We start from the raw sequence: 25710 nt of genomic DNA, 5'->3' as shown, positions 1-25710 counted from the left end.
CCTATCAGGAGATAAGGGGTCCCAGACGCCTAACGTCAGGTGCTCTTCGCTCTAGAGTATACATGGGTGCCTAAGAAGAGCAAGGAAGTTTCTCTAAATATGTTTTGAGTTTGTTTTTTATTTGTACCATTTGTCATACATTCAGGTTTATGCTAAATGCAGTAGAATGACAGTTTATTCCCAACTTGAATTTTTTCTACCATACAGAAAATTTGAAAAACCAATGAACAATGGTAGCATTAACATTTTCCTATATTTGCTTTATCTCTATTTTTTTTTCTTCTGTGTAATCTCCCTTCCCATCATTGTGTAGGCTGCACCAGCCTTCTTGAAGATTTGTTATGTACCAGGCAAGACCTGTGCTGAGGGGTGTGTGGAGAACATTTCATTAAATCTATACCTCAACACTTCCAGGTAAGTGTTACTGTTATTCTCCTTTTTACAAGAGAGACTTAAGCACAGATATGTGACTTGCTTAAAGTCACCCAGCAAATTGATCTCAGAGCCCAGATGTAACCATTACTTTATAGTACCTCATAAGAATCTAGTTTAAGCTTCAGAACAGCCCTGGTGACAGTTGGCTTTTGGTTCAGGCTAAGAAATTTGCAGGAGGCTACAGATTCAGGGCCTACAGCAGATTCCCAACAGTAAGGATGAAGATGGTGGGACAGCTGTGGAGTCAGAACTCCAGCAAGCCTCTGTCCCATTTCTTAACTCGCTTTTCCATCTGTAAAATGACTCCTGCAACATGACCAGAGGCAGGGACTGTACTGGCTCTCCAAACACATTCTCCATAGTCCCTATTGAATGGAGGGCATTGAGCAGATCACTTGTCCCACATGTGCCTTGGGAAGAGACTTTTTTGAGCGTTTTCAGAAACCTGTGAGAGAAATTGAGCGTTGTGGCAAAGTGTGGAACTCTGGATTCAGACCACCTACTTTCAAATCCTGATTGCTCCAGTTGTTCAGCCTCTCTGTGGCCCAGTGTCCTTCTCTGAAAAATGGGATAATAGACTCTGCCTATTGTTGGAGGCACTGAAATAACAAATGCTGAACACTGTGCCTGGTACACCTAAGCACTATTACTATTGTAATATTGTTACTGTGGGCTCACGTGTAGCAGGTATAAGACAAGCGGGAACCCTTCAACCACGTGACGGCAGGATAAATGGATTCAGTTTGTAGTGGCCACCACCGCCTGCAAAGCCTTCAATTTTCCTTATCTGGCACTTTTCAGGGTAGCTCTCACTTGCCCTAGCTAGTGGGACTGCCTGGTCCCAAAGTTTGTCAGCTTGGCGCCTCCTGCACCAGCAGTGTGCTTCATGCCCTCCCCCTCCCACCCCCAGAAACATCAGCGGCTGCAGTGCATTCTTTTCAGTCTCACACCCCACCACACCCTTTGAATCTCTAGGAGTAAGCAGTCAATTTCCTAACAAGAGGATCCCTGGTTTCAGGCCAGCAAGTGACCGTGACTCGCCTTGTAACTGGCTACAGAAACCTCGAGGGACCTGGTGTTTCCAAACAGAGATGCCCCCAGGGAGGGAGGTGCTCTCCTTAGTTACTGACCACTTCTGTTCTCACCTTGCTTTCACCTTCCCTCTTCCCACAAATGCTTGCATTTGTAACATTCAGATAAACCACCAAGACAGCCTGTTTATTGAGGAGAGATTTGCTTTTCTCTGTGCTCTTAGCAAAACAATGAGATGCTACTACCTTACACTATACAACCTGCAGGATGACCTGGAGACTAAGTGGGAGCCCTGAGAGCCCCTCTTTGGGTCAGTACTGTACTGTTTCAGTGCAACGGGAGAGGTCCAACAGCCAAGAGGGGTTCAAAGGAGACCAAGGGTCTACTTTATTTCGAGCTCGGGGACAGGGAGCACTTCTCTCGGATCTGGAGGGGCAACATATGAGTCAGGGAGGTTCCGTTTATGGCCACCAGAAGCTGCAGCTTGCCCAGGCAGTCCTGCAGCGCCGCCTCAGGGTGCCCACCCAGGCGCAAGTCCATGGGGCGAGGGAGCTGCAACATACGGTCGGCCAGCGCCAGGCAACAGATGGCCAGCAGGGAGGGGGTGTAGCTGGTGAAAGCGTAGTCAGCCAGGCTCAGCTCCGCCACCCCACGCGCCAAGGCTTGCGCTTCCAGGGCTTCGGAGACCTCGGCCTGCCCGGCCTCCACGCGCGCGTGCGTGAAATGCTCCAGGAAGAAGCTGATGGTGGGAGCGCCCAGGCTGAAATGCAGTTTGTGCAGCACGATGCATTCGAGGTTGCAGAGCTGCTGCCTGGAGAAGGCACCGCAGCACAGGGACAGGAGCTGCTTCACGCGAGGCGGGTGCACCTCCACCTGTAACAGACACTCGGCCCTCGTTGTGCAGCATCCAGGGCCAGAGAACCCCCCAGGCGAACCAGGACTCCCCCCATCCCTTCCAGAGAGAGATGTGGGGGTTCCTCTCTCCATACTTCCACTGTAGTTGTCTCGGGTATACTTTCTGCGCAATTTCTCTAACTACCGTCGCGCAGAAAACAGATTTGAGAAATTTGGCAGATTCCCCCCCCCCCGCCCCCGCCCCGCCCCGCCCCGCGACTAGAATAGAGAGGCTACAGAGAGCTGTGAAGACTCGGCTTTTTTCTTTGGGGACTGAGTGAAAGGATTGTTCGTTTGGCCCGGGCGGCGGCGGGGTGGGGGGGGTGGGGGGGTGGGGGGAAGGGGGGCAAGCGGGGGCGGGTGGCTGAGGAGTTGTGAAGTTAAGGCTGTGGGGTAGGCAAGTGTGCAAACCTCTGCCAAAATGAGTTCAGGGAGCCTAGACCCACTCCAGTATTCTTGCCTAGAGAATCCCAGGAATAGGGGAGCCTGGTGGGCTGCCGTCTATGGGGTCGCATCCACTGAAGCGACTTAGCAGCAGCAGCAGAGTTCAGTCAAGTGCACTCGAGAGCCAGAGCGGCCGGGAGCCTGGCTGCCCCCAGACCCCATGAGGAGGTACCTGTTTGCAAGCGATGAGCAGAGAAGTGACCCCGAGCAGCTGGAAGCAGTCTGCAGCCACGGGCGTGGTGATAAGGAAGCGGTCCAGAGTGTTCACCGCCAGGCACAGCGACTCGAAGGAAAGGCCGAACTGGCGGTGCACGGGGATTAGCCAGCTGAGCAGCTTACAGCGGGACTCCGCCGTCACCTGCCGAAGGGAGGAAGGAGGCGGGCCCGCTGAGCCTAGGACTCAGAGGGACTGTGGAAGGGACAGGGCACCAAGACCCGGAGCGTCCCCGGAGGGAGGCGGGAAACAAAGGAAAAGCCGAGAGGTGCTGGAAACTGGGAAACAGGTGAGCAGCGCCGCTGAGGAACGAGCACAGGCGGGGCTGGGCGCCGGGATGCCGGATACACGTTACCTCGTGTAACCCTCTCAGCAATTCAAAGGGTCCCCACACGTGGCAAATGAAGAAGCAAGCCTCAGATTGTTAAGTAACTTGCCGGGGTGGGTAGGAGTCCGGACTCGAACCTAGAAACTGCCGTAACTCCTCTGCATTCTACCGGGTCCCTGCTACCCAGTTTGGAGACCTCGGGCCGGTCACTGAGGCCGTCCAGGCCCCACTTTTCTCCATCTGTAAAATGAGGCTGGTGGCCCGGCCCTTCAAAGCTCTTTCTCGCTCCGACCCGAGCGGAGGGAGGGAGAGGAGCTGGGCTGGCGAGGGCCAGGGCGCCGCGGAGGGCAGACAGAGCAGGAAAAGAAAGAGCCCGGGAAAGGAAGAGGAGCGGTGGCGGAGAGCTGGCTCCGCCAGCGCCTCACTTGTGGCTGCCGCGCCAGCGACTCCCGCGGGTGGAAGCGGCCTTCCCGCGCCTTGCGGAAGGCGTAGCAGCTCTGACCATAGTCGCGGAAGGTCTGCAGATCGAGTTGCGCCAGCTGCTGGGCGGCACCCGGCGCGGGGCTGCAACCTCGCGCCGCGGGGCTATCTGCGCCCTCCGAGCCGGAGCTGGGGGACTCGAACAGGTCGCAAACGCCAGAGTCTCCCGGGAGCGGGCTTGTGTTAAGCGGCTGCAGCGGCTGCTTCCTCCTTAGGCGTGGGCGCCGGCTCTTCTTCACTGGGGCGCGGAGGTTCCGGGCGTCCCGACTCCCAGGCCAGGCGGCGGGGCTCATGGGGCTGGTGGGGCTGGTGGGGCCGGGGGTCACCATGATGAAGTCGGACGGCCGTTCTATGACTCCCGGGCTGCGGAGAAGGTGGACCCGCGCACCTGGGAGTGCGGAGGAGACCAGGCCGGACTCGCCTCCAGCCCTTAAGTACTCAGCCTGCGCGTTCCCTCGGCCACACCCCCGGCCTCTCACTGGCTGAGCCCAGAGCCCCACGGAAACCGCGCTTTCCCGGCTAAAGACCCGCTCACGAGCGCGCAGCTGGCACACTCAGCCTCCTGCGTCTGCACCAGGGAGGGGTAGCTACCGCCGGCCGAGCGCTCTCGCCTTGCGCGGCCGGCTCCCAGCGCATCCCTTGTTACCTGAGCAACTGCACCCGGCTGCCGGCGGGATTTGCCCGCGCCCCGTTGGGTAGGGGTAGAGGCAGGGCGGCGGTTAGGCCAGGTGAACGCAGAATCCAGCTGAGGGGCTCTACTGTGCGCCCGGGAAAAAGATTTCCCCAATGGCATCTCCTCAACTTGACCAGATGGTTTCGACACGTGCGAGCACCTTCTATGCCGTCTCTAATCCAGGTCGGTAATTTTGTAAAGGTCTTATTTCCCAGCTCCAAACGAAGCCTCCAGCTAGAATTCGGGCAGCACAGACGTTTTCTTCAGTGAGCAATACAAGCAATAATGATAATTCAATTGCTTCTGTGATTTTCGTTTTAGGCAGGCTTGAGTAGTATCCCTCCTTTCGCCGGGCCGGGGAGCAGAGCCTCCGAAGGTTCCTGGGCGCTGCCGTGTCTCCAGGGGCCAGTTCAGCCAGTCAGCCAGCAGGTATTCGTGCTCCTAACAGAAGACTGCCCGAGGAACCTCCAGCAGCGCGTACACGGCCCTGGAATACTTTCTGCGTATTTTCCCCCCAAAACAAGTAAGCTGCAGCAGTTTAAGAACTGCGTATTCTCTGGGGGTTGCATTTCTAGCTTTACTGAATTGCTCACAGCATGTTACGTTTTAGATCATTAACTTCTGACCCTCTGCCCCTGGAGGCCCAATCTTTCTTGGTTATAACGTGCTTCCCGTTTCTTCTCCTTCAAAATGGAAGTTTTCTTTGAGGAAGCTTCCTTCAGAAGCTTAGAGAAGTAGAACTGAGGTTGGGGAGGCTAAGAGCGTCCTGCTGAGAAAGACGGATTAGACGGCAGCTTCCTGTCCTGGTAGGGACGACAGTGCTTCTCTGGCCAGAGTGAATCTTCCTAAGGGGCTCAGATCCTTTGGGACAAGAGGCACAAATAGCATCTAGTCAGCCTTATAGGCATCTCCCAGTGGCAGAAAGCCTGCATACTCTCTGGCTGATGAATTTTGCAGAGTGCTCCAAGAGATGAGTTACTAGGTGCTGTATTGAGAGCAGATTCAGCCATTTTCATTCCAGAAGAAAGCTGACAGATATATGTAATCAAGGTGTAAATCCTTGTTCCCAGAAATATGTGGGGTGATGTCTTCAGGAGATTCAGGTAAAAGAAAAGGGACAAGTTTCAGGTTCTTGTCAGTGTTACTCCTATTTCCTAGCAAGGTCTTTAGTCTTCAGACCTAAATAGTGTCATTTATAACATGAGAGATTAGTTAAGACTTACTTGTATTTCAAAATACAGATGCCAGGCCTCCTTGTCTCCTCTCAGGCTGTTGTTGGGGAATCTTTTAGGAGGAGCAATTAAATCTTTGGAGAGGAGTCAGGTATCAGACTTCTTTGAGAGGGTGTCTAGGAGAAGAGGAAGAATATAAAGATTCTGATTCTTTACATTGGCCCAGATGGCTGTGTGGTATGGGGGAGGAGCACATGGTCCTAGGGTCAAAATGGTTACTCCCTTTGATTGGTCATCTTGGACCAGTTGCTTACCTTCTCGGAGCCTCTGTTTCCACATCTGTTAGATGTGGGTATTAATACTTGCCTCAAAAGTCAAGTGAGGAATTCCCTGGTGGTCCAGTGGTTAGGACTCTGCTATTTTTCTGCTGGGGCCCTGGGTTCAATCCCTTGTCAGGGAACTAAGATCACACAAGTCATGCGATGTCACAAAAAAAGAAAAAAGAAAGAAAAACAAAACCATTTGAGTCTTTCCTGGTGGTCCAGTGGGTAAGACTTCACCTTGTAATGCAGGTGTGAGTTCAAGCCCTGGTCAGGGAACTAAGATCCCACATGCCTTGCAGCCAGAAAACCAAAACAGAGACAGAAACAATATTGTAACAAATTCAATAAAGACTTTAAAAGGGGGCCACATTAAAAAAAAAAAGAAAACCTGACAAAAAAGAGTCAAGTGAAAAAGGTGTGAAAACACAGTCCTTTTTTGAATATAAAATGGTAGGGTCACCTTAAAACTGTCCTTGGGAGTCAGTACTATCACACTGGCAATACTCTGAAAAGTGGTACCACCATTTTATCCACCTGAGGACATGAGATTAATGGTACCTGTTGAAATGCTTTGTCCTCCTAGAGAGTTTGCCTGTTGTTAGAGTTAACTGGTAATAGGGGGTGCCTGAGCTTTGGCCTGATGGCTGTATTCCTCAGACCATTCCTGCTTGGCAGGCATGTATTTGTGGAATACCTGCTGTGCCAGGTCCAAAACAATGAGCAAGGTTGCCCAGGCCCTGCCCTCACAGATTTCACACTCTAGGTGGGGAAACAAAACCACTTGTCATACTTTTAAAATTACTAAAGTGTAGTAAGGGTGACATTAGAGGATCGCCTGTGTGTGAGGTTGACAGATGAAGTACAGGACTCCCAGTTAAATTCGAATGTCAGATGAATAAATGTGTAGTGTGTCTCAAATATTGCATTGTACATAGTTATACTGAAAAATTTGTTCATTCTTTATCCAAAATCCAAATATTGCATGGGGTTTACTTATGCTAGGAGAGTATTTGTTGTTTAACTGACATTCAGTTTTAACCGGACCTTCTAACCTCTGGCAGTCCTGCCTGGAGCCGTGGGAGCCCATGGTAGAAACAACTGGTCTGGACTGGAAAGGTTCCCCAAAGCAAGTGGTGTTTAGGCAAAGATAGAAGGATGCGGGTGGAAAGAAGATCGAAGGGAGATTTGGCTGCAAGTATTTAAAATAGAGAAGCAGGATGTGGGAAGGTCTGGAAGAATGATTCTTGAGACATTCTCGGACCTATCAGATGCAGAATGGCTGGAAAACAGAGTTGGGGGGAAGGGAAGAGAATAGGGGAGATAAGAGATAGTAGCTAATATTTATATAAAACTTTTTTATGTGCCAGGTACTGTGTTGTGTGTATGCTCTCTCTCTGTATCTATCTATCTGTATATGTATGTATATTACTTACTCTTCACAACTCTATGAGATAGAGTATATTATTATCCCCATTTTACAGAGAAGAAAAACTGAAATATAGACAGGAAAGATCATGCAGATAGTAAATAGCAGAACCAGGATTCAAATGGAGACAGCCTAGCTCTTTGCTCCATAATCACAATGCTCTACTCCTTCAGTGGGCTTCCCTAGTGGTAAACAATCCACCTGCAATGCAGGAGAGGTGGGTTTGATCCCTGGGTTGGAAAGATCCCCTGGAAACGCCTAGGAAATGGCAAGCCACTCCAGTATTCTTGCCTGGGAAATCCCACAGACAGAGGAGCCTGGCAGGCTACAGTCCACAGGGTTGTAAAAGAGCCAGACAAGACTTTGCAACTAAACAACAACTCCTTCAATAGCAAAATCATGCAATTTCTTGTAGTCTATGTTAAATGTTTAGACTTTACCTGAAGCGAAGACACTGAAGGTGCTTGACCAAGGAAGAGACATGATCTGCCTTTTGTTTTAGAAAAATATTATTCTGATGTGTGAGAAATGGATTGGAGGAAGCGAAACTGGAGGCCTTTAGGTACAGTAATTGTAGTTCAAGCTGAGGGTGTTCTATTTTTCCTGTGAAAAGTCTCTAAAATTAATTTCTGCTTGTTAATCTTTCTGGGACCTGGGCCCGGTACGTCTTAAGGGCATTAGGTACATCTAAATTACTTTAAAAACGTAAAACCTAATTAGACCCAGGCTGCTGTGATGAAAACTGCTTAGCCAAGATTTGACCCTGCTTATTTTCAGGTGTTGCTTATGATTTTCAAGTGAGTATTAATATAATGGAACCCATCTTGTCTTGGTTTTTTTTTTTTTGTTTGTTTGTTTGTTTTTTTTTTTTTCATTTTAGCTTCCATCAAAGCCCCTAACCTCACACTGCCCCAGGTCTAGGATGGGAGACTGAAGGGGAAGATGACATTTCCTGGCAGTACCTTGTTTCAGCAAACAAAGCAAGTGGGTTGCTACTTAGATATGGACAACTTTGTTAGCACCACACATGAGCCTTAAACTCAGTTTTGATGTCACTAAATATATTCTCCAGGCAAGAATACTGGAGAGGGTTGCCATTTCCTTCTCCAGGGGATCTTCCCGACCCAGCTTCTCTCATGTCTCCTGAGTCGGCAGGTAGGTTCTTCACCACTAGCACCACCTGGGAAGCCTTAAAAATATTTGCTTAAGACTCTATTTTCTATTCATGTATATAAGTGCCCAAATTGAGAAGTATTTAAAGTACTTAAAATCAGACAAGTTTTGCTGGTATTTAGTAAACAAAGGAGGAGAAGGCAATGGCACCCCACTCCAGTACTCTTGCCTGGAAAATCCCATGGACGGAGGAGCCTGGTAGGCTGCGATCCATGGGGTCGCGAAGAGCTGGACATGACTGAGCAACTTCACTTTCACTTTTCACTTTCATGCATTGGAGAAGGAAATGGCAACCCACTCCAGTGTTCTTGCCTGGAGAATCCCAGGGATGGGGGATCCTGATGGGCTGCCATCTATGGGGTCACACAGAGTCGGACACAACTGAAGTGACTTAGCAGCAGCAGCAATAAACAAAGGGCAGGAATTTTCAGCACCTTTAAAAAAATCCAGACATTTTACTGGCACACCTAAATGTCCACACCTGTTACCTGCCTTCTTGGTGCTTTGCCAGTTACCAGTTCATTAAGGGTTTAGTACACATGCTCAAGTGCTTCTTTCCTCGTGCATGCGTGTACTTTTCTCCCAACTCACATCCATCTGTGGCAGTCTGGTCAGCACAGGTGGTAGCATGTAATGGTTAAGAGCTTTGATTCTGGAGTCCAACTTCTTGGATTTGAAACCTTGGTATGCAGTGCACAAACTCTGTAAAGAGGGGCAAGTTATTCAACCTCTTTATTCCTCAGCTTCCACAGCTGTTAAAAAAATGACATAGTCAATTCTAGTGTGATTTCAATTCTTTTAAATTTGTTGGGATTTATTTTGTGGCTGGAATGTGATCTACCTTAGTATGTATTCTATGGGAATTTGAAAATAATGTGTATTTTGCTGTTGTTGGTTTTATTGTTCTATAAATGTAGATTAGGTTCTGTGTTTGATGGTATTATGGAATTCTATATCCTTGCTTATTTTCTGTTTAATTGTTTTATCATTTGGTAATGAAGTGTTAAAGTCTCTTAAAAAAATGTGGTAGTGAGAGTATCCCAATACTTAAGTTCCAATACTGTGGCCACTTGATGCAAAGAGCCAACTCACTGGAAAAGACCCTGATGTGAAAGACTGAAGGCAAAAGGAGAAGAGGGTGGCAGAGGATGAGATGATTAGAGCATCACTGACTCAATGGACATGAATTTGAGCAAACTCTGGGAGAGAGTGGAGGACACAGGAGTCTGGTTTTCCACAGTTTTTGAGGTTGCAGAGTCGTACACGACTTAGCGACTGAAAAACAATATGTATTAATACTACATTCTTTTGTTCCATCATTATCATTAAAAATAAATAACATGACATTTGCCACTTAAATAACTTTAAGTATTAAAAAAATTGTTGTGAGGATTAGATAAGGCATATAATGTGCTCATGTAGTACTCAATATGAGTTACCTGCTGGTATAATAATGAATTTTCCTAGCTAAAGTATGTGGGCTATTTTGCCATCTAGGTTGGCTGAGGAAAATAAAACATGTCATTCAGTGTGTTGATACATATATGTATTACATATATATACTATCTCATATATAGCTGAACTATATGTTGATATATGTTTATATATAGTTGCAAGGGTCAAGGAGGCTGCTATTCATATTACAGTCCCACTGGACTTTATTTGAAATCTGAGGCTGATCTTTGAAGTGCTGAATTAGAGATATAGCCCACTGAATAAGAATCACCCTGGATAACGTTTAAGAAGTTTTCTTCTGTTAGGTGTATATCATTTTGCCACATATGAGAAGGAAGATGTAATATTGAGGTGGGAGGTCTCTAGCAGCAGCCTGTCCTTGCAGAGCCTGAGTCAGAAGTGGGCACTGAGAAAAACTGAAAGAGTAGTATAAATCTGTTTTTTAAATGGCATTTTTCATATACAGGTGAATGGAAAGTTACAAAGTGGGGCCCTTGGGAGAGGCCTGAAAAGTGGCGATAGCTGTCATATGTGGACATTAGACAAGAGTGGGTAAGAATAAGACAAGGCCTGGGTACTCTGGGAGCAAAGTTGCATTGGATCATAGCTTCATATACGAGGCTTTTGCTTTGGATCTTGGATTACATCAGCAAACAGAACTGACATACATCCCTGCCTTTGTGGAGCTTACACAGGATGGCAGGGCAAGGAGAGACAAACGGTATAGGGACGGGGGCATTGAGAGTGCGAGCAGGCAGGTTGCAGGATTAAACAAGTTGGTCACATAAAGCTCGTTGGGAAGTTCGGAGCAGAGACCTCTAAGAAGTGGGGGTTGGTCAGAGGGGAATCTGGGGGGAAAGCACCCTAGACAGATAGGATAGCTGGTGCAAAAGGCCCTGAGGTATAAGCAAGTCCAGTGTGAGGAGGAATATCGAAGAGCCCAGTATAACTGGAGTTGGGGTGAGGGGATGAGCAGGTGAAGTAAAACTGGGAATAGAGCCACATCCTGTAAGACCCTGTTATTGCCCACATTCACTGAGTTCTCATGCTTTGTTAGGTTGCACTTCTATTTGTTGTAGCATTTAACCATTGCCTGAACTGTATGAGCTTGTCCCCATTTTCCATATGAGAGAATCTTTAGAGAGGTTAAGGAGTTTGCTTGAAGATTCACAACTAGTAATGGAATACCAGGCCTTAAACCCAAGTCTGCAATTCTAGACTGGACATTCATCCTGATGCTGTTCTCTATTTATTTATTGTTTGTTTCCTTATTTATTTTAAAGATTTTTTTGATGTGGACCATTTTTTTTAAAGTCTCAATTAAATTTGTTACATTATCGCTTCTGTTTTGTGTTTTGGTGGTGGTTTGTTTTTGGCTGCAAGGCTTGTGGGATCTTAGCACTCTAACCGGGGTCGAACCCGCACACCCTTCATTGGAAGGCAAAGTCTCAACTCCTGGACTGCCAAGGAACTCCCTGTTCTGTATTTACTAAGCACTAAGGGAGAACTTAGAGCAAATCCTGGGAGATAGGAAAGGATAGGGAAGCCTGGTGTGCTGCAGGGCACGGGGTCACAAAGACACAACTTGGCGACTGAACAACAATAAGGGAGAACTAGGGCTTCCTCGGAGAAGGCAATGGCAACCCACTCCAGTACTCTTGCCTGGAGAATCCATGGATGGAGGAGCCTGGTAGGCTGCAGTCCATGGGGTCGCGAAGAGTCGGACATGACTGAGCAACTTCACTTTCCCTTTTCACTTTCCTGCACTGGAGAAGGAAATGGCAACCCACTCCAGTGTTCTTGCCTGGAGAATCCCAGGGACGGCGGAGCCTGGTGGGCTGCCATCTGTGGGGTCGCACAGAGTCGGACACGACTGAAGCGACTTAGCAGAGTTAGCAGCAGCAGGGCTTCCTAGGTGGCTCAGCGATAAAGAATCTACCTGCCAATGCAGAAGACACAGGTTCAATCCCCGAGTTGGGAAAGTCCCCTGGAGAAGAAAATGGCAGTCCACTCCAGTATTCTTACCTGGAATATCCCATGGACAGAGAAGCCTGGTGGGTTATAATCAGCGAGGTCACGAAAGAGTTGGACATGACTGAGCGAAGAAAACAACAAAGAAAGAACTAAGAGAAGACTTTGAATGCTCCCTTGGGCCCCTGCTCTAAAGGAGAGCCTCCTTCACTCCAGTGGGGCATCCTGTGTTAACATAAGCTCAGGTTTCTCTGTTGGATAGGGCAGATCTATCATATCTCTTCTTTCTCTACCACACAGAAAACAAAGAGGGTAGCAATTAGTGTCTTCAGTCCCTGGGAAAACAACCGCCTGTCCCAAAAGTAAAGCAAAGCTGGTCCTGTTGAAAAGCAACAAAGAGGAAGGCTGAAGGGCACAGTATGCAGTGCACCTACTTGGATGTCAAATCACAGGGTGCAGATCAAAATAGAGCAGCTGGCGAGGGCCACCTCATCACATGTTTCTCAGAATTTATGAGAAAAGGCACCAGGGGCCTGCAGTTGACAAAGGCACTCAGCATGGAGCAGGTTAGGCTGCCCTGTTGGGAGCACAGGCCAGTCTCTGAGTGAGTTCAGCTATGCAGATTTGAAATGAATGGACCACGTGGATGGATTTTCTCCCCATGTGGCAGGTCTGGGTGTTAAAGTTATATCCCTCAGGAAGACTGTTTTCTACTACTTTTGGTGAGAGTAGCAGAAACAAATTTTCATTTTTATTTGTCATTATAATCTGCATTTCTGTATGTTGATTACGTCTGCTGTCTCTGTATCAGCTTCGAGGCACACGCGTGTGAATCATTTGTGGAAAGTCTGGGTTTTGTTCCAGACACTGTGCTCTCAATGTGTTCCAGACGTTTTGTCTGCAGACGTCGCGTCCTATACAGTGACATCAGTTTGTAACTTAAGGATAAACAACAAGGTCCTAATGTATAGCACAGGGAACCATACTCAGGATCCTGTGATAAACCATAACAGAAAAGAATATTTAAAAAGAATGTATATGTATAAAAAAATTTGTAACGCAAAGACCAGTTGGAGGTTGTCTTTTTGGTGATATGTGCAATACAAGTTTCACATAGAACTGTGAAAACTGTTTTTCTCCAAAGTAACATGTTTAGAGAACTTGCCTGACTTATTTTGGAGATGTACAATCATTCTTTTTTTTTTTTTAATTTTTTTTTTTTACATATTCTTTTTTTTTTTTAAATCTTTAATTCTTACATGCATTCCCAAACATTAACCCCCCTCCCACCTCCCTCCCCATAACATCTTTCTGGGTCATCCCCATGCACCAGCCCCAAGCATGCTGCATCCTGCGTCAGACATAGACTGGCGATTCAATTCACATGATAGTATACATGTTAGAATGTCATTCTCCCAAATCATCCCACCCTCTCCCTCTGAGTCCAAAAGTCCGTTATACACATCTGTGTCTCTTTCCCTGTCTTGCATACAGGGTCGTCATTGCCATCTTCCTAAATTCCATATATATGTGTTAGTATACTGTATTGGTGTTTTTCTTTCTGGCTTACTTCACTCTGTATAATCGGCTCCAGAATACAATCATTCTTAAGTAGCTAGGGTTTCCAGGAAGAGGAGAGACAGCAGCATGTACTCCTTCCTCTAATATGGCTGATACTGAGCAGAAATGCTTTTCATCTCATCTCCCAGTGTTCATTCAGTGTATGCCCTGAGCCTGGCCTCATGCTTTCTCATTAATAACATTTATTATATGCTCCTGATTAGAAAAGTAATGTCTGTTTATTGTACTACAATTAGAAAAATCTCATAATGAATAGAGAATTTTATGATTACAATTTTATAAGAGAAAATACTGGCATTACAGTATTTATCTTTCAGTTACTTGTGTGTAAACATCTAAACACATACATATAATACATACACATATGTTTTTATATGTACTTTTTACTAACAAAATCAAGCTCTTCATACATATACGTGTGTGTATATATATATATGCATATATATACATATATATACACACACTAGGATATACTATGTCAGTTAAGTTCAGTCGCTCAGTCGTAACTGACTCTTTGTGACCCCATGAACTGCATGCAGCATGCCAGGCCTCCCTGTCCCTCACCAACTCCCGGAGTTCACCCAAACCCATGTCCATGGAGTTGGTGGTGCCATCCAACCATCTCATCCTGTGTTGTCCCCTTCTCCTCCTGTCCTCAATCTTTCCAAGCATCAGGGTCTTTTCAAATGCTCAGCTCTTCATATCAGGTGGCCAAAGCATTGGAGTTTCAGCTTCAACATCAGTCCTTCCAATGAACACCCAGGACTGATCTCCTTTAGGATGGACTGGTTGGATCTCCTTGCAGTCCAAGGGACTCTCAAGAGTCTTCTCCAACACCACAGTTCAAAAGCATCAATTCTTCAGTGCTCAGCTTTCTTCATAGTCCAACTCTTTCATCCACACATGACCACTGGAAAAACCATAGCCTTGACTAGACGAACCTTTGTTGACAAAGTAATGTCTCTGCTTTTTATATATATATAGCTTGGTATCCTAGTGTATTCATTGTCCTAACAACTAAATCTGCTCTTAATGACGTAACAGAAAAAAGGTTAGCTTCTTGCTTTTAGCATAGTCCTTACAGATCAGGCAGCTGTTCTGGTCAGCTTTCCTCCAACAGTATAGTACAGATAGATTGATCAGAGCTGCTTCTGCTTTGCCAGTCACCATCTTTGGAGCTCTGTGCTTCCAGCCATATAGCCATGTGTTTAGGAGAGTGAGCTTAACTAATTTGCAGTGGTTTTTTACTGCCTAAGACTAGAATGTGATGTATCATTTTTGCTCACATTTCCACTGATGAGAAATCTAATCATATGATCCCAACCTAACCCAAGGGAGGCTGGTCTATAAGCTCTTTCTTTGTAAGCTCGGAAAAAGGAAGCAGTGCAGCCCACATATATTGTCTGTGTCCCATCACATAAGACGGTGTCATGGCATTTTCCTCCAAATCATTAAATATTCATCAAGATCATGATTTTTAATAGCCTTAGAGTTTCCCTTCAAATAGATATAGCATTCTTCACTTAGTTAAGCATACCAGGATGTTTCCTGTACAGCTCTCACTCCAAAGGGATTTCCTGAAGCCAACTAACCTTAGGTTTTGGACATTTAGTGTGTTGGCATTTATTTAGATAAGATACTCATGTTAAAGATGCAAAGGAAAATTTCTCTTTACCTTAGCACAAACTTACAGTTCAAAACCGTAAACAGAAGGGCAAAGCTACTTTCTCTATCCCCAAATGTTCCATCTCTTCTGCATATAGAGTGTTGCCCTGTACCCTCCCATTTTCCTCTACTATCATTTCTCTTCATTCACACCCTTTTATCTTCTTCTTTCCTATGCAAATTTCCTCCCCTCCCCCCCCAGCCCAACCCCATTCCCCAAACCAACTCTAGGGGCTTCCCTGGTGGCTCAGACAGTAAAAAGTCATCCTGTAACGCACATCAGGGATCAATCCAATCCCTGGGTTGGGAAGATCCCCTAGAAAAGGGAATGGCAACCCACTCCAATATTCTTGCCTGGAGAATCCCATGGATAGAGGAGCCTGGTGCGCTACAGTCAATGCGGTTGTGAAGAGTCAGACCCGACTAAGCGACTGAGCACGCATGCCAGATCAGCTCATCTTGAGTTATGCTGCTCTGCTTTCCCCCTTTTGTGCTCTATTTCATCTCCTTCCCCAATCCCTCCTGACCCTCTTCCCCTCCAGAGGTGCTGGGCTTTGCCCGCCAGTATTACCACTCCCCTTACGCCTTTGTCCACAGGGACTTAGGATGAAGGGATATAATGTTAAGTAGCTGAGAAAGAGAAAGGACTTGTGTAACCAAGCAAAATTGGACTTGCTTAATAGCTCTCAACAGACTGTGGTTTGAGGTAAATTAATAATTCAATTTTACAATTAAATGTGAAATATTTGGGTCTCCACCAGTCTCTAAATTCTTACACATAGAAATTAAGTAGCCCCTGTGACCTTTTAGTAGGATATTGATCATTTGTTTTAGAATACTTTATCTCATAATGACTGTATGCCAAAATCCATACAGCTTTTGAATATATTAAATTGGCCTACTAAAAGGTGTCAACTGAAAGAAAGGCACAACCCAGAAATTGAGAATTATGTTTTATTCAGGGATGTTACTGAGGTCTATAGCCCAGAAACAGCCTCTTAGATAGCTCTGAGGAATTGTTCTAAAGAAGTATGGAAAGAGCCAGGAGTTTTTGCTTCACAGAAAAACATGTAGTCTAATATATAAAAAGATGACTGCTAATTACAAAAGAACACATATCTCAAATTAATAGTTTTAGTGCTTTTCTGTGTATCTCTCTCTCTCTTTAGTCGCTAAGTTGTGTTTGGCTCTTGCATGGACTGTAGTCTGTCAGGCTCCTCTGTTCATGGGATTCTCCAGGCAAGAATACTGCAGTGGGTTTTCATTTCCCTCTCTGTTTCTATGTGTGGGAAGATGCAAGAGTTTGGGCTCATTGAAATTATTCCTTTGATAGCCATCTTAACCATCTAGGGTCAGTATCGTGTTTTTCTCCATCCTAAATTCCCTTCAGGGTACACTGAGGAGGGGAGTAAGGCAATTGGGGTGGGGCTGCAGTTGCTGATGGCTTGATGGCGCAACACTCCTTGTTTTCTGAAGTAGCAGACAACATTTTCTTTTTGTCCCCATAGGAAAACCCAGTGTATGGACAAGGACAGACAGTCCTGATTCTGTCTGGCTTTTACTTCAGAGGGTCCAGATACTCCCATTGGACCCACAGTTGCCACACTCACCTGACCCTTTTCTCTTTTGTTATCTAGAGGCTAGAATAGAATCTTTCACAAACATATCGACTAGAAAACTGAGGGGAAAATATATCCAGAGAATTGATTCCTTCTTCTACAGATTCTAGTCTAAAGCTCTACTACTGACTAGTTGTGTGACTTTGTCTTGACCTAGTTTTTGGGACTCTTGACTGGATAGAATTTTAACTAGGTACCATTGTTTACTCTAGGAAAATTCCAATTTACTCCTAGATTATATCTTAGTGTTTTCCAGGTATGTGAGGTCTCTACGCTAGATTAAATTTTACTTGTTAGCTACCATACCCATGAATACTGTTATATAGTAATTCCCTTTCTATATGGCCTCAGAAATTCACAACCTGAATATCAAGGCTACCCAAACCTAACCTTAAAATCTCTTTCTTTACTCCTTTTAATAGTTCTTTATGACTGTCACCCCATAAGCCCTGCCCTTATTGGTGGCCCTATTTTCCTAGGCCTTGTGTGTGGTTTGTCTAAATTAATATGACTGTAACGGTAACAAATCTGCCTGCAATGTAGGAGACCTGGGTTCAGTTTCTGGGTTGGGAAGATCCCCTGGAGAAGGGAATGGCTACCCACTCCAGTATTCTTGCCTGGAGAATTCCATGGATGGAGGAGCCTGGTGGGCTACAGTCCATGGGATTGCAAAGAGTTGGACACAACTGAACAACTAACACTTATACTTTCACCAGTTAGTTCTTAAGGGTGGTACTTTGGTGAAGTTGTTCTCTTTACCTCTGATTCTTACTTGACACTTGGATTGGTCTCTCTGGTGCCTGAGTGGCATGGGCTGAGTTGACCGGGCTCTCTTCATTGGAATCTGCCTTTTGTGTGTTGTTGTTGTTCAGTCACTAAGTCATGTAGGACTCTTTTTGACTCCATGAACTGCAGCACGCCAGGTTTTTGGGTCCTTCATATCTCCTGGAATTTGCTCAAACTCCTGTCCATTGAGGCCCTGATGCCATCCAGCTATCTCATCTCCCATTGCCCCCTTTTTTTCTTGCCCTCAGTCTTTCCCAGCATCAGGGTCTTTTCCATTGAGTCGGCGCTTCACATCAGATGGCAAAGTATTGGAGCTTCAACTTCAGCATCAGTCCTTCCATTGGATATTCAGAGTTGATTTCCTGTAGAATTGACTGGCTGATCTCCTTGTAGTCCAAGGGACTCTCAAGAGTTTTCTCCAACACCACAGTTCCAAAGCATCAATTCTTCAGTGCTCAGCCTTCTTTATGATCCTGCTCTCACATGCCTACATGACTACTGGAAAAACCATAGCTTTGACTATATGGACCTTTGTTGGCAAAGTGATGTCTCTGCTTTTTAATATGCTTTATAGGTTTGTCATAGCTTTTATTCCAAGGAGCAAGTGTCTTTTAATTTCAGTTGATTTTGGAGCCCAAGAAAATAAAGTCTGTCACTGTTTCCATTTTTCCCCCATCTGTTTTCCATGAAGTGATAGGACCAGATGCAATGATCTTAGTTTTCTGAATGTTGAGTTTTAAGCGAGCTTTTTCACTCTCATCTTTTACCTTCATCAAGAGGTTCTTTAATTCCTCTTTGCTTTCTGACATTTGGGTGGTGTCATCTGCATATCTGAGGTTATTAATATTTCTCCTGGCAGTCTTGATTGCAGCTTGTGCTTCATCCAGCCCAGCATTTCACATGATGTACTCTGCATATAAGTTAAATAAGCACAGTGACAACATATAGCCTTGACATACACCCCATTCCCAATTTGGAAGCCATCTGTTGTTCCATGTCTGGTTCTAACTGTTGCTTCTTGACCTGCATATAGGTTTCTCAGGAGGCAGGTAACGTGGTCTGGTATTCCCATCTCTTGAAGAATTTTCCACAGTTTGTTGTGATCCACAGTCAAAAGCTTTAGTGTAGTCAGTGAAGCAGAAGTATGTTTTTCTGGTATACCTTGCTTCATCTTCATCTCTGTGTTCCCGCCATGTTGGTGGTTTGGCCTGAGGCATTCCAGCACTGGAGCCTACAGGCTTTGGGGTGGGGCCAGGTCTTGGCCTCAGATGACTGCATCCAGGACAGTTCACACCAATGAATACTTCCTAGTACCTTTGCCACCAGTGTCCTTGCCCACACAGTGAGCCACAGCTGCCTCCTGCTTCCCTGAGAGACCCTCCAAGATCAGCAGGTGGGTCTGGTCCAGGCTGCTATGCAGTCACCACTTTTTTTCCCCCCAGGTCCTGGTGTTGATAAGACCTTGTGTGCATCCTCTAAGAGTGGAGTCTCTGTTTTCCCCAGTCCTGTGGAGTTCTTGTGATCAAGTTCTGCTGGCCTTCAAAGCCAGATGCTCTGGGGGCTCCTCTTCCCAATGTTAGACCCCCACACTGGGGAACCTGATGTGTGTGGCCCCAGACTTTCACTCCTGTGGGAGAACCTCTGTGATATAATTGTTTTCCACAAAGTCCTGTGGATCTCAAAAGTTCTCATCATAAGAAAGAACAAAAAGGAATAAAGAAGTAGAAAAAAGAAAAAAATTTATAGCCTTACATGGTGATAAATGTCAACGAGACTTATTGTGGTGATCATTTTGCAGTGTGCAGTTGACCCTTCAGCATTGTAGGGTTGGGGCACCAACCCATCCCCTTCCTGCCACGCTACTGAAAATCCATAGATAACTCTATTAATAGCCCACTGTTGATTGGAAGCCTTATTGGTGATGTCAACAATCGATTAACATATTTTGTATGTTATACGTATTATATACTATATTTTTACAATAAAACAAGAGAACAAAAATGTTATTAAGAAAGCCATAAAGAAGACAAAATAGATTTAGAGTCTGTTTCACTCTTAAGATCCCAAGGTCGTGTGTATATATGTGCTCAGCTGTATCTCTTTGTGACCCTATGGACAGCCATGAAATTAAGACACTTGCTGCTTGGAAGAAAATCTATGACAGACCTAGACAGCATATTAAAAAGCAGAGACATTACTTTGCCAACAAAGGTTAGTCTAGTCAAAGCTATGGTTTTTACAGTAGTCATGTATGGATGTGAGAGTTGGACCATAATGAAGGTTGAATGCCGAAGAATTGTTGCTTTTGAACTGTGGTGTTGGAGAAGGCTCTTGAGAGTCCCTTGGACTGCAAGGAGATCAAACCAGTCAATCCTAAAGGAAATCAGTCCTGAATATTCATTGGAAGGACTGATGCTGAAGCTGAAGCTCCAATACTTTGGCCACCTGATGCAAAGAGCTGACTCACTGGAAAGACCCTGATGCTGGAAAGGATTGAAGGCAGGAGAAGGGGACGACAGAGGATGAGATGGTTGGATGACATCACTGACTCAATGGATGAGTTTGAGCAAGTTCTGGCAGTTGGTGATGGACAGAGAAGCCTGGCATGCTGCAGTCCATGGAGTCACAAAGAGTTGGACATGACTTAGCAACTGAACTGACTGACTGGACTGTAGCCCACCAGGCTCCTTTGTCCATGGGATTCTCCAGGCAAGAATACTGGAGTGGGTTGCCATTTCCTCCTCCAGGGGACCTTCCTGACCTAGAGATCGAACCAACATCTCTTTGAGTCTTTTGCATTGGCAGGCAGATTCTTTACCACTGCACCCCCTGGGAAGCACAACACCAAGGTCACTTGAATGCAAAAAAGCCTTTTATTAACTTAAGTTGCTTATCTCCTCAAGTCCCTAAGCATTTCTGGGTAGGGAAAGCCAAAAAGCTTTTTCAAGTTGTTCTCTGTATTCTTTAGTTCTTTCTTGGGCTCTTTCCAATGGTAATATTATCCTCAACCTCAGCTAGTTATTTATCTGCAAATCAGTGAAGGCCTTTTTTAATCCTAAAGTATCTCATTCTTCAACATCTTATGCTGTTTCTTCATCACACCTGTAAGGAGTACTTTTCACTTGGTACCCTACCTTTTAGTTTGTAATCATTCCCTAAAAATCCTTTGTGGGAATGGCTTTGGTAGCTTTGTGAGTGTGCAGGTAAGAGTTTTCAACACAGCAGTCCTGAGGTTACTGTCTTTAGAAGGGTCTGTTTGCAGGGCTGGCTCTTGGCTGGAGCCTGAGAATTCATTTCAGATAACGCTTTTTTTCTGCTTGAGGCACTGAATGCCTGCTTTCCTTCTGGGAGTCTGGAACTTTGATAGTTATGATTTTGGTCTTTGTGTCTCTAACCAGCCCTCAGTAAAATCCTTGGACTTCGAGAGTCCAACGAACTCCTCTGGGCAGAGACATTGCACAACACGTAGAAAACCTGTTGGTAGATTCCTCCAGACTCCCTGTGAAGTATCTTCCCCTGGCTGATCCTATTGTATATCTCTATCACAGTAGTCCTGCAGGTGCCTTTAGCAAACCACTGAATGTGCAGGTGGCTGTGGGACCTCTCAGTGTCCTTCCTTGCCAGCCTTAATTCAAACACTGCTCTCAAAAGTGGGACCTGCTTATGAAATCTGCAAGTCTTTTTTTAGTCCGTAACATCTGTTGACAATACCCTTGCTTCCCAGAAACTCTCCTTCCTGGACTTTGGCAAGAATGCCTGACGCTGCCCCTCCTCATACCTCATTCATCTTCAGCAGACATTTATTGAATGCCTGTATGTGCCACAGCCAGTATACAGTAGCCCGGGAAAGCAGTCAAAATGCAGTCTGTGGTCCTGTCGGAGAAGACAGAAAGCAGATGGTACCTTCTGAGAAGAGTACTGTGTTGAGCGATTAAAAAGGGGCGCTACACTTCAGCAGGGTCATCAGTGAGGAAGTCAGTAGGGTGGTCTGTGAAGACAGCAAAGGAGCAGGATAGTCTGTGTGGTAAAGAACCAGAACAGAGAACATGCATAAATAATTAAAAAGCAACTTGGCATCTTCTGGGATTCCGAAGGAGCCTGGTGTGGCTGGAGCATTGCAAGAAGAGGTTAGACAGGAGAGGAGTTGGAAGGTAGCGAGATACAGATCACTTAGAGCTTTGCAGGCATGTTTCAAAGTTCATACTTTAAGGGCAATGGGAGGCCAGGCAAGGGTTGAATCAGCCAAGCAACAGATAACTTTTTCAAAAGATCATTCTTACAGTTGTAGGGAAGATGGATTAGAGAGAGGTAAGAAGGGAAGGGCCAAATTTGTAGATTACTAGTGATGTAGGTGAAAGATGATGGTGATGTGGGTCTGCGTTATGGCTGAGGAGATGGAAAGGAGTGAGTGGATTTTGAAATATGGAGTTCTGTAAGAGTTTAACATCACTTATTTTCTATCTGCTCTCTCCTTTGGTGGTTATCTTCATTCCCACATTGTTAACTATCACCTCTGTGTGAAAGACTCTATGATCCGAATCCTGATGTGAGCCACTGTTTTCACATTTTCAAAGGTATGGTTACATTTCAGAAATGTAAATGGCTTCAGAGCCATAATGCTTCTGCCTCATACTATCAGCCTGCTCTTGGACCAGTTATTTCACTTCCTCAGGTCTGTTTCCTCATCTGTAAAATGCAGATAATGCACTACCTACCTCGTAGGGTTGTTGTGGAGATTAAATGTCAGTATACAAAAAATATTTGGGCACTAGCATGCACACACAAAGTAGTCCATTGACGTTAGTTCCCGGAGAAGGCAATAGCACCCCACTCCAGTACTCTTGCCTGGAAAATCCCTTGGATGGAAGAGCCTGGTAGGCTGCAATCGATGGGGTCACTAGGAGTCGGACACGACTGATCGACTTCACTTTCACGCATTGGAGAAGGAAATGGCAACCCACTCCAGTGTTCTTGCCTGGAGAATCCCAGGGACAGGGGAGCCTGGTGGGCTGCCGTCTATGGGGTCGCATAGAGTTGGACACGACTGAAGCGACTTAGCAGCAGCAGCAGCATTAGTTCCACCAGCACAACTTCACAATTTCTATGTCCTTGTATTTCACGAGTTGAACTGCCTCCAGCACCCTATCTAGCTCTTTAACATTTCCATTTCTATTAATGGCATTGGAGAGGGAACCGCAGTCACATTTGACTCCTTGCTGTCAATTCACTTCTCACACTGCAAGCAGAAACCTAAAATGAGATTGTTACTATTTTTACTTTCATCTGCATGTAAAGCTTCTTTTATTCATTCATCAACAGACGCACTAGCCCCCTAGTGCCAACGTAGGTCTGAACTATGTGGGTTCACTTACAGAGATTTTTTTTCAATAAATATATTGGAAAATTTTTTGAAGTTTGTGACAATTTTAAAAACCTGCAGATGAGCCATGAAGCCTAGAAATATTTTTTTAAAAATTAAGAAAAAAGTATGTCATGAATGTATAAAATGTGTGTTAGATATAACATAGAAAAGTGAAAGTCAAAGGCATTCAGTCCTATCTGACTCTTTGTGACCCCCAAGGACTATACAGTCCATGGAATTCTCCAGGCCAGAGTACTGGAGTGGGTAGCTGGTCCCTTCTCCAGGGGATCTTCCCAACCCAGGGATCAAACCCAGGTCTCCTGCATTGCAGGCAGATTCTTTACCAGCTGAGCCACCAGGGAAGCCCTGATATAACAGAAAATATATGTTAATCAGCTGTATGGCTTCTGGGCATCAGTAGGCTAGTAGAAGTTAAGTTTTTGGGGAGTCAAAAGTTAGACACACAAATTTTTGACTGTGTGGAGGGTTGGTACCACTCTATGGATGGTCAAATATAGTCACTAAGTACCTACTCAATTCTAATCTTTTGTCCTTCAGATACAATTTTTGCCATTTAGTCTACACAAAAATATATTTGAACTTCCTAGAACTGTACAAAAAAGAGCTTCATGACCAAGATAATCATGATGGTGTGATCACTCACCTAGAGCCAGACATCCTGGAATGTGAAGTGGGCCTTAGAAAGCATCACTACAAACAAAGCTAGTGGAGGTGATGGAATTCCAGTAGAACTATTTCAAATCCTGAAAGATGATGCTGTGAAAGTGCTGCACTCAATATGCCAGCAAATTTGGAAAACTCAGCAATGGCCACAGGACTGGAAAAGGTTAGTTTTCCAATCCATTCCAATCCCAAAGAAAGGCAGTGCCAAAGAATGCTCAAACTACTGCACAACTGCACTCATCTCACACGCTAGTAAAGTAATGCTCAAAATTCTCCAAGCCAGCCTTCAGCAATACGTGGACCATGAACTTCCAGATGTTCAAGCTGGTTTTAGAAAAGGCAGAGGAACCAGAGATCAAATTGTCAACATCCACCGGATCATCGAAAAAGCAAGAGAGTTCCAGAAAAACATCGATTTCTGCTTTATTGACTATGCCAAAGCTTTTGACTATGTGGATCACAATAAACTGTGGAAAATTCTGAAAGAGATGGGAATACCAGACCACCTGACCTGCCTCTTGAGAAACCTATACACAGGTCAGGAAGCAAGAGTTAGAACTGGACATGGAACAACAGACTGGTTCCAAATAGGAAAAGAGTACGTCAAGGCTGTATACTGTCACCCTGCTTATTTAATTTAAATGCAGAGTACATCATGAGAAACGCTGGGCTGGAAGAAGCACAAGCTGGAATCAAGTTGCCGGGAGAAATATTAATAACCTCAGATATGCAGATGACACCACCCTTATGGCAGAAAGTGAAGAGGAACTAAAAAGCCTCTTGAGGAAAGTGAGAGTGAAAACGTTGGCTTAAAGCTAAGAAAACTAAGATCATGGCATCTGGTCCCATCACTTCATGGCAAATAGATGGGGAAACAGTGGAAACAGTGTCAGACTTTATCTTTTTGGGCTCCAAAATCAGTGCAGATGGTGATTGCAGCCATGAAATTAAAAGACGCTTACTCCTTGGAAGGAAAGTTATGACCAACATAGATAGCATATTCAAAAGCAGAGACATTACTTTGCTGACTAAGGTCCATCTAGTCAAGGCTATGGTTTTTCCTGTGGTCAAGTACGGATGTGAGAATTGGACTGTGAAGAAAGCTGAGTGCTAAAGAATTGATGCTTTTGAACTGTGGTGTTGGAGAAGACTCTTGAGAGTCCTTTGGACTGCAAGGAGATCCAACCAGTCCATCCTAAAGGAGATCAGTCCTGGGTGTTCATTGGAAGGACTGATGCTGAAGCTGAAACTCCAATACTTTGGCCACCTTATGCGAAGAGTTGACTCACTGGAAAAGACTCTGATGCTGGGAGGGTTTGGGGGCAGGAGGGGAAGGGGACGACAGAGGATGAGATGGCTGGATGACATCACTGACTCGACGGACATGAGTTTGAGTGAACTCCAGGAGTTGGTGATGGACAGCGAGGCCTGGCGTGCTGTGATTCATGGGGTAGCAAGGAGTTGGACACGACTGAGCAACTGAACTGAACTGAACTGAAACAATCTTGACGGAAAATTCCTCAACATAATCAAGATGGAGTTTTAAAAATCGTAAGTAAAACAAAGAAAACCACTGAAAAATACCTAAGTATGCTTTAGTATCTTAAAGTTACTGACCTTATCAATCCTATTATCAGTACAAAAAAGATTCAAGAGCAGTGATATCAAAGCTTATGACTGAGGAAAACGGTGCAAATGGTGTCACCCCGGGTTGATAGCAGCATTATCCATTGCTGCCTATGCTCCTACAGTACTCTGTCTTTGTGCTTTAGTGAATGCTACTGATACAGATGGCATCTATTAATAATGTATACCTTATTTAGATTTTGACTTTTCCTATCAAGTATTAAATAACTGAAGTTGTATGTTTTTGTGAAAATTTAATTACAACTGGTTTTGGAGCTCATTTTCTCCTCTGGGAGAAAGACCTTTAGACCTTTTCCTCCTCAAGAAGGTTTGAACTCTCTAGACATCAAGGACTGATAAGAGGATG

General features: G+C 45.2%; 2 protein-coding genes across 2 annotated transcripts; one reads left to right on the top strand and one right to left on the bottom strand.

The window, feature by feature from the left end:
- Window positions 1-1826: 1826 nt before the first annotated feature.
- Window positions 1827-4449, bottom strand: CCNO (cyclin O). Its single transcript, XM_069556526.1, has 3 exons — window positions 3773-4449; window positions 2978-3163; window positions 1827-2340 (listed from the first exon to the last, which is right to left on the bottom strand). Exons 1-3 carry the CDS (start codon window positions 4154-4156, stop codon window positions 1855-1857), a joined length of 1056 nt encoding a protein of 351 aa, XP_069412627.1. The 5' UTR covers window positions 4157-4449; the 3' UTR covers window positions 1827-1854.
- Window positions 4155-25582, top strand: LOC138421964 (uncharacterized). Its single transcript, XM_069556466.1, has 4 exons — window positions 4155-4261; window positions 4353-4683; window positions 4822-5023; window positions 23592-25582. The coding sequence occupies exons 1-4, from the start codon at window positions 4155-4157 to the stop codon at window positions 23609-23611; spliced, it is 660 nt and encodes a 219-aa protein (XP_069412567.1). The 3' UTR covers window positions 23612-25582.
- Window positions 25583-25710: the final 128 nt, after the last annotated feature.

Source organism: Ovis canadensis, chromosome 16, assembly GCF_042477335.2.
Source record: "Ovis canadensis isolate MfBH-ARS-UI-01 breed Bighorn chromosome 16, ARS-UI_OviCan_v2, whole genome shotgun sequence".
Classification (NCBI taxonomy): domain Eukaryota; kingdom Metazoa; phylum Chordata; class Mammalia; order Artiodactyla; family Bovidae; genus Ovis; species Ovis canadensis.
Note: the sequence above shows the minus strand (reverse complement) of the source record. Positions and strands in the feature narration are given on the sequence as shown.

Bases quoted from the DNA above. Each gene is read 5' to 3' on its own strand.
- LOC138421964 (XM_069556466.1), top strand. From the start codon at position 4,155: ATGATGAAGTCGGACGGCCGTTCTATGACTCCCGGGCTGCGGAGAAGG. The intron at 4,684-4,821 runs GTCGGTAATTTT...TTTTCGTTTTAG, and splicing joins CTATGCCGTCTCTAATCCAG to GCAGGCTTGAGTAGTATCCC. The intron at 5,024-23,591 runs GTAAGCTGCAGC...TTTGTCCTTCAG, and splicing joins GTATTTTCCCCCCAAAACAA to ATACAATTTTTGCCATTTAG.
- CCNO (XM_069556526.1), bottom strand. From the start codon at position 4,156: ATGGTGACCCCCGGCCCCACCAGCCCCACCAGCCCCATGAGCCCCGCC. The intron at 3,164-3,772 runs GTGAGGCGCTGG...TCCCTTCGGCAG, and splicing joins CGCTGGCGCGGCAGCCACAA to GTGACGGCGGAGTCCCGCTG. The intron at 2,341-2,977 runs GTACCTCCTCAT...TGTCTGTTACAG, and splicing joins TGCTCATCGCTTGCAAACAG to GTGGAGGTGCACCCGCCTCG.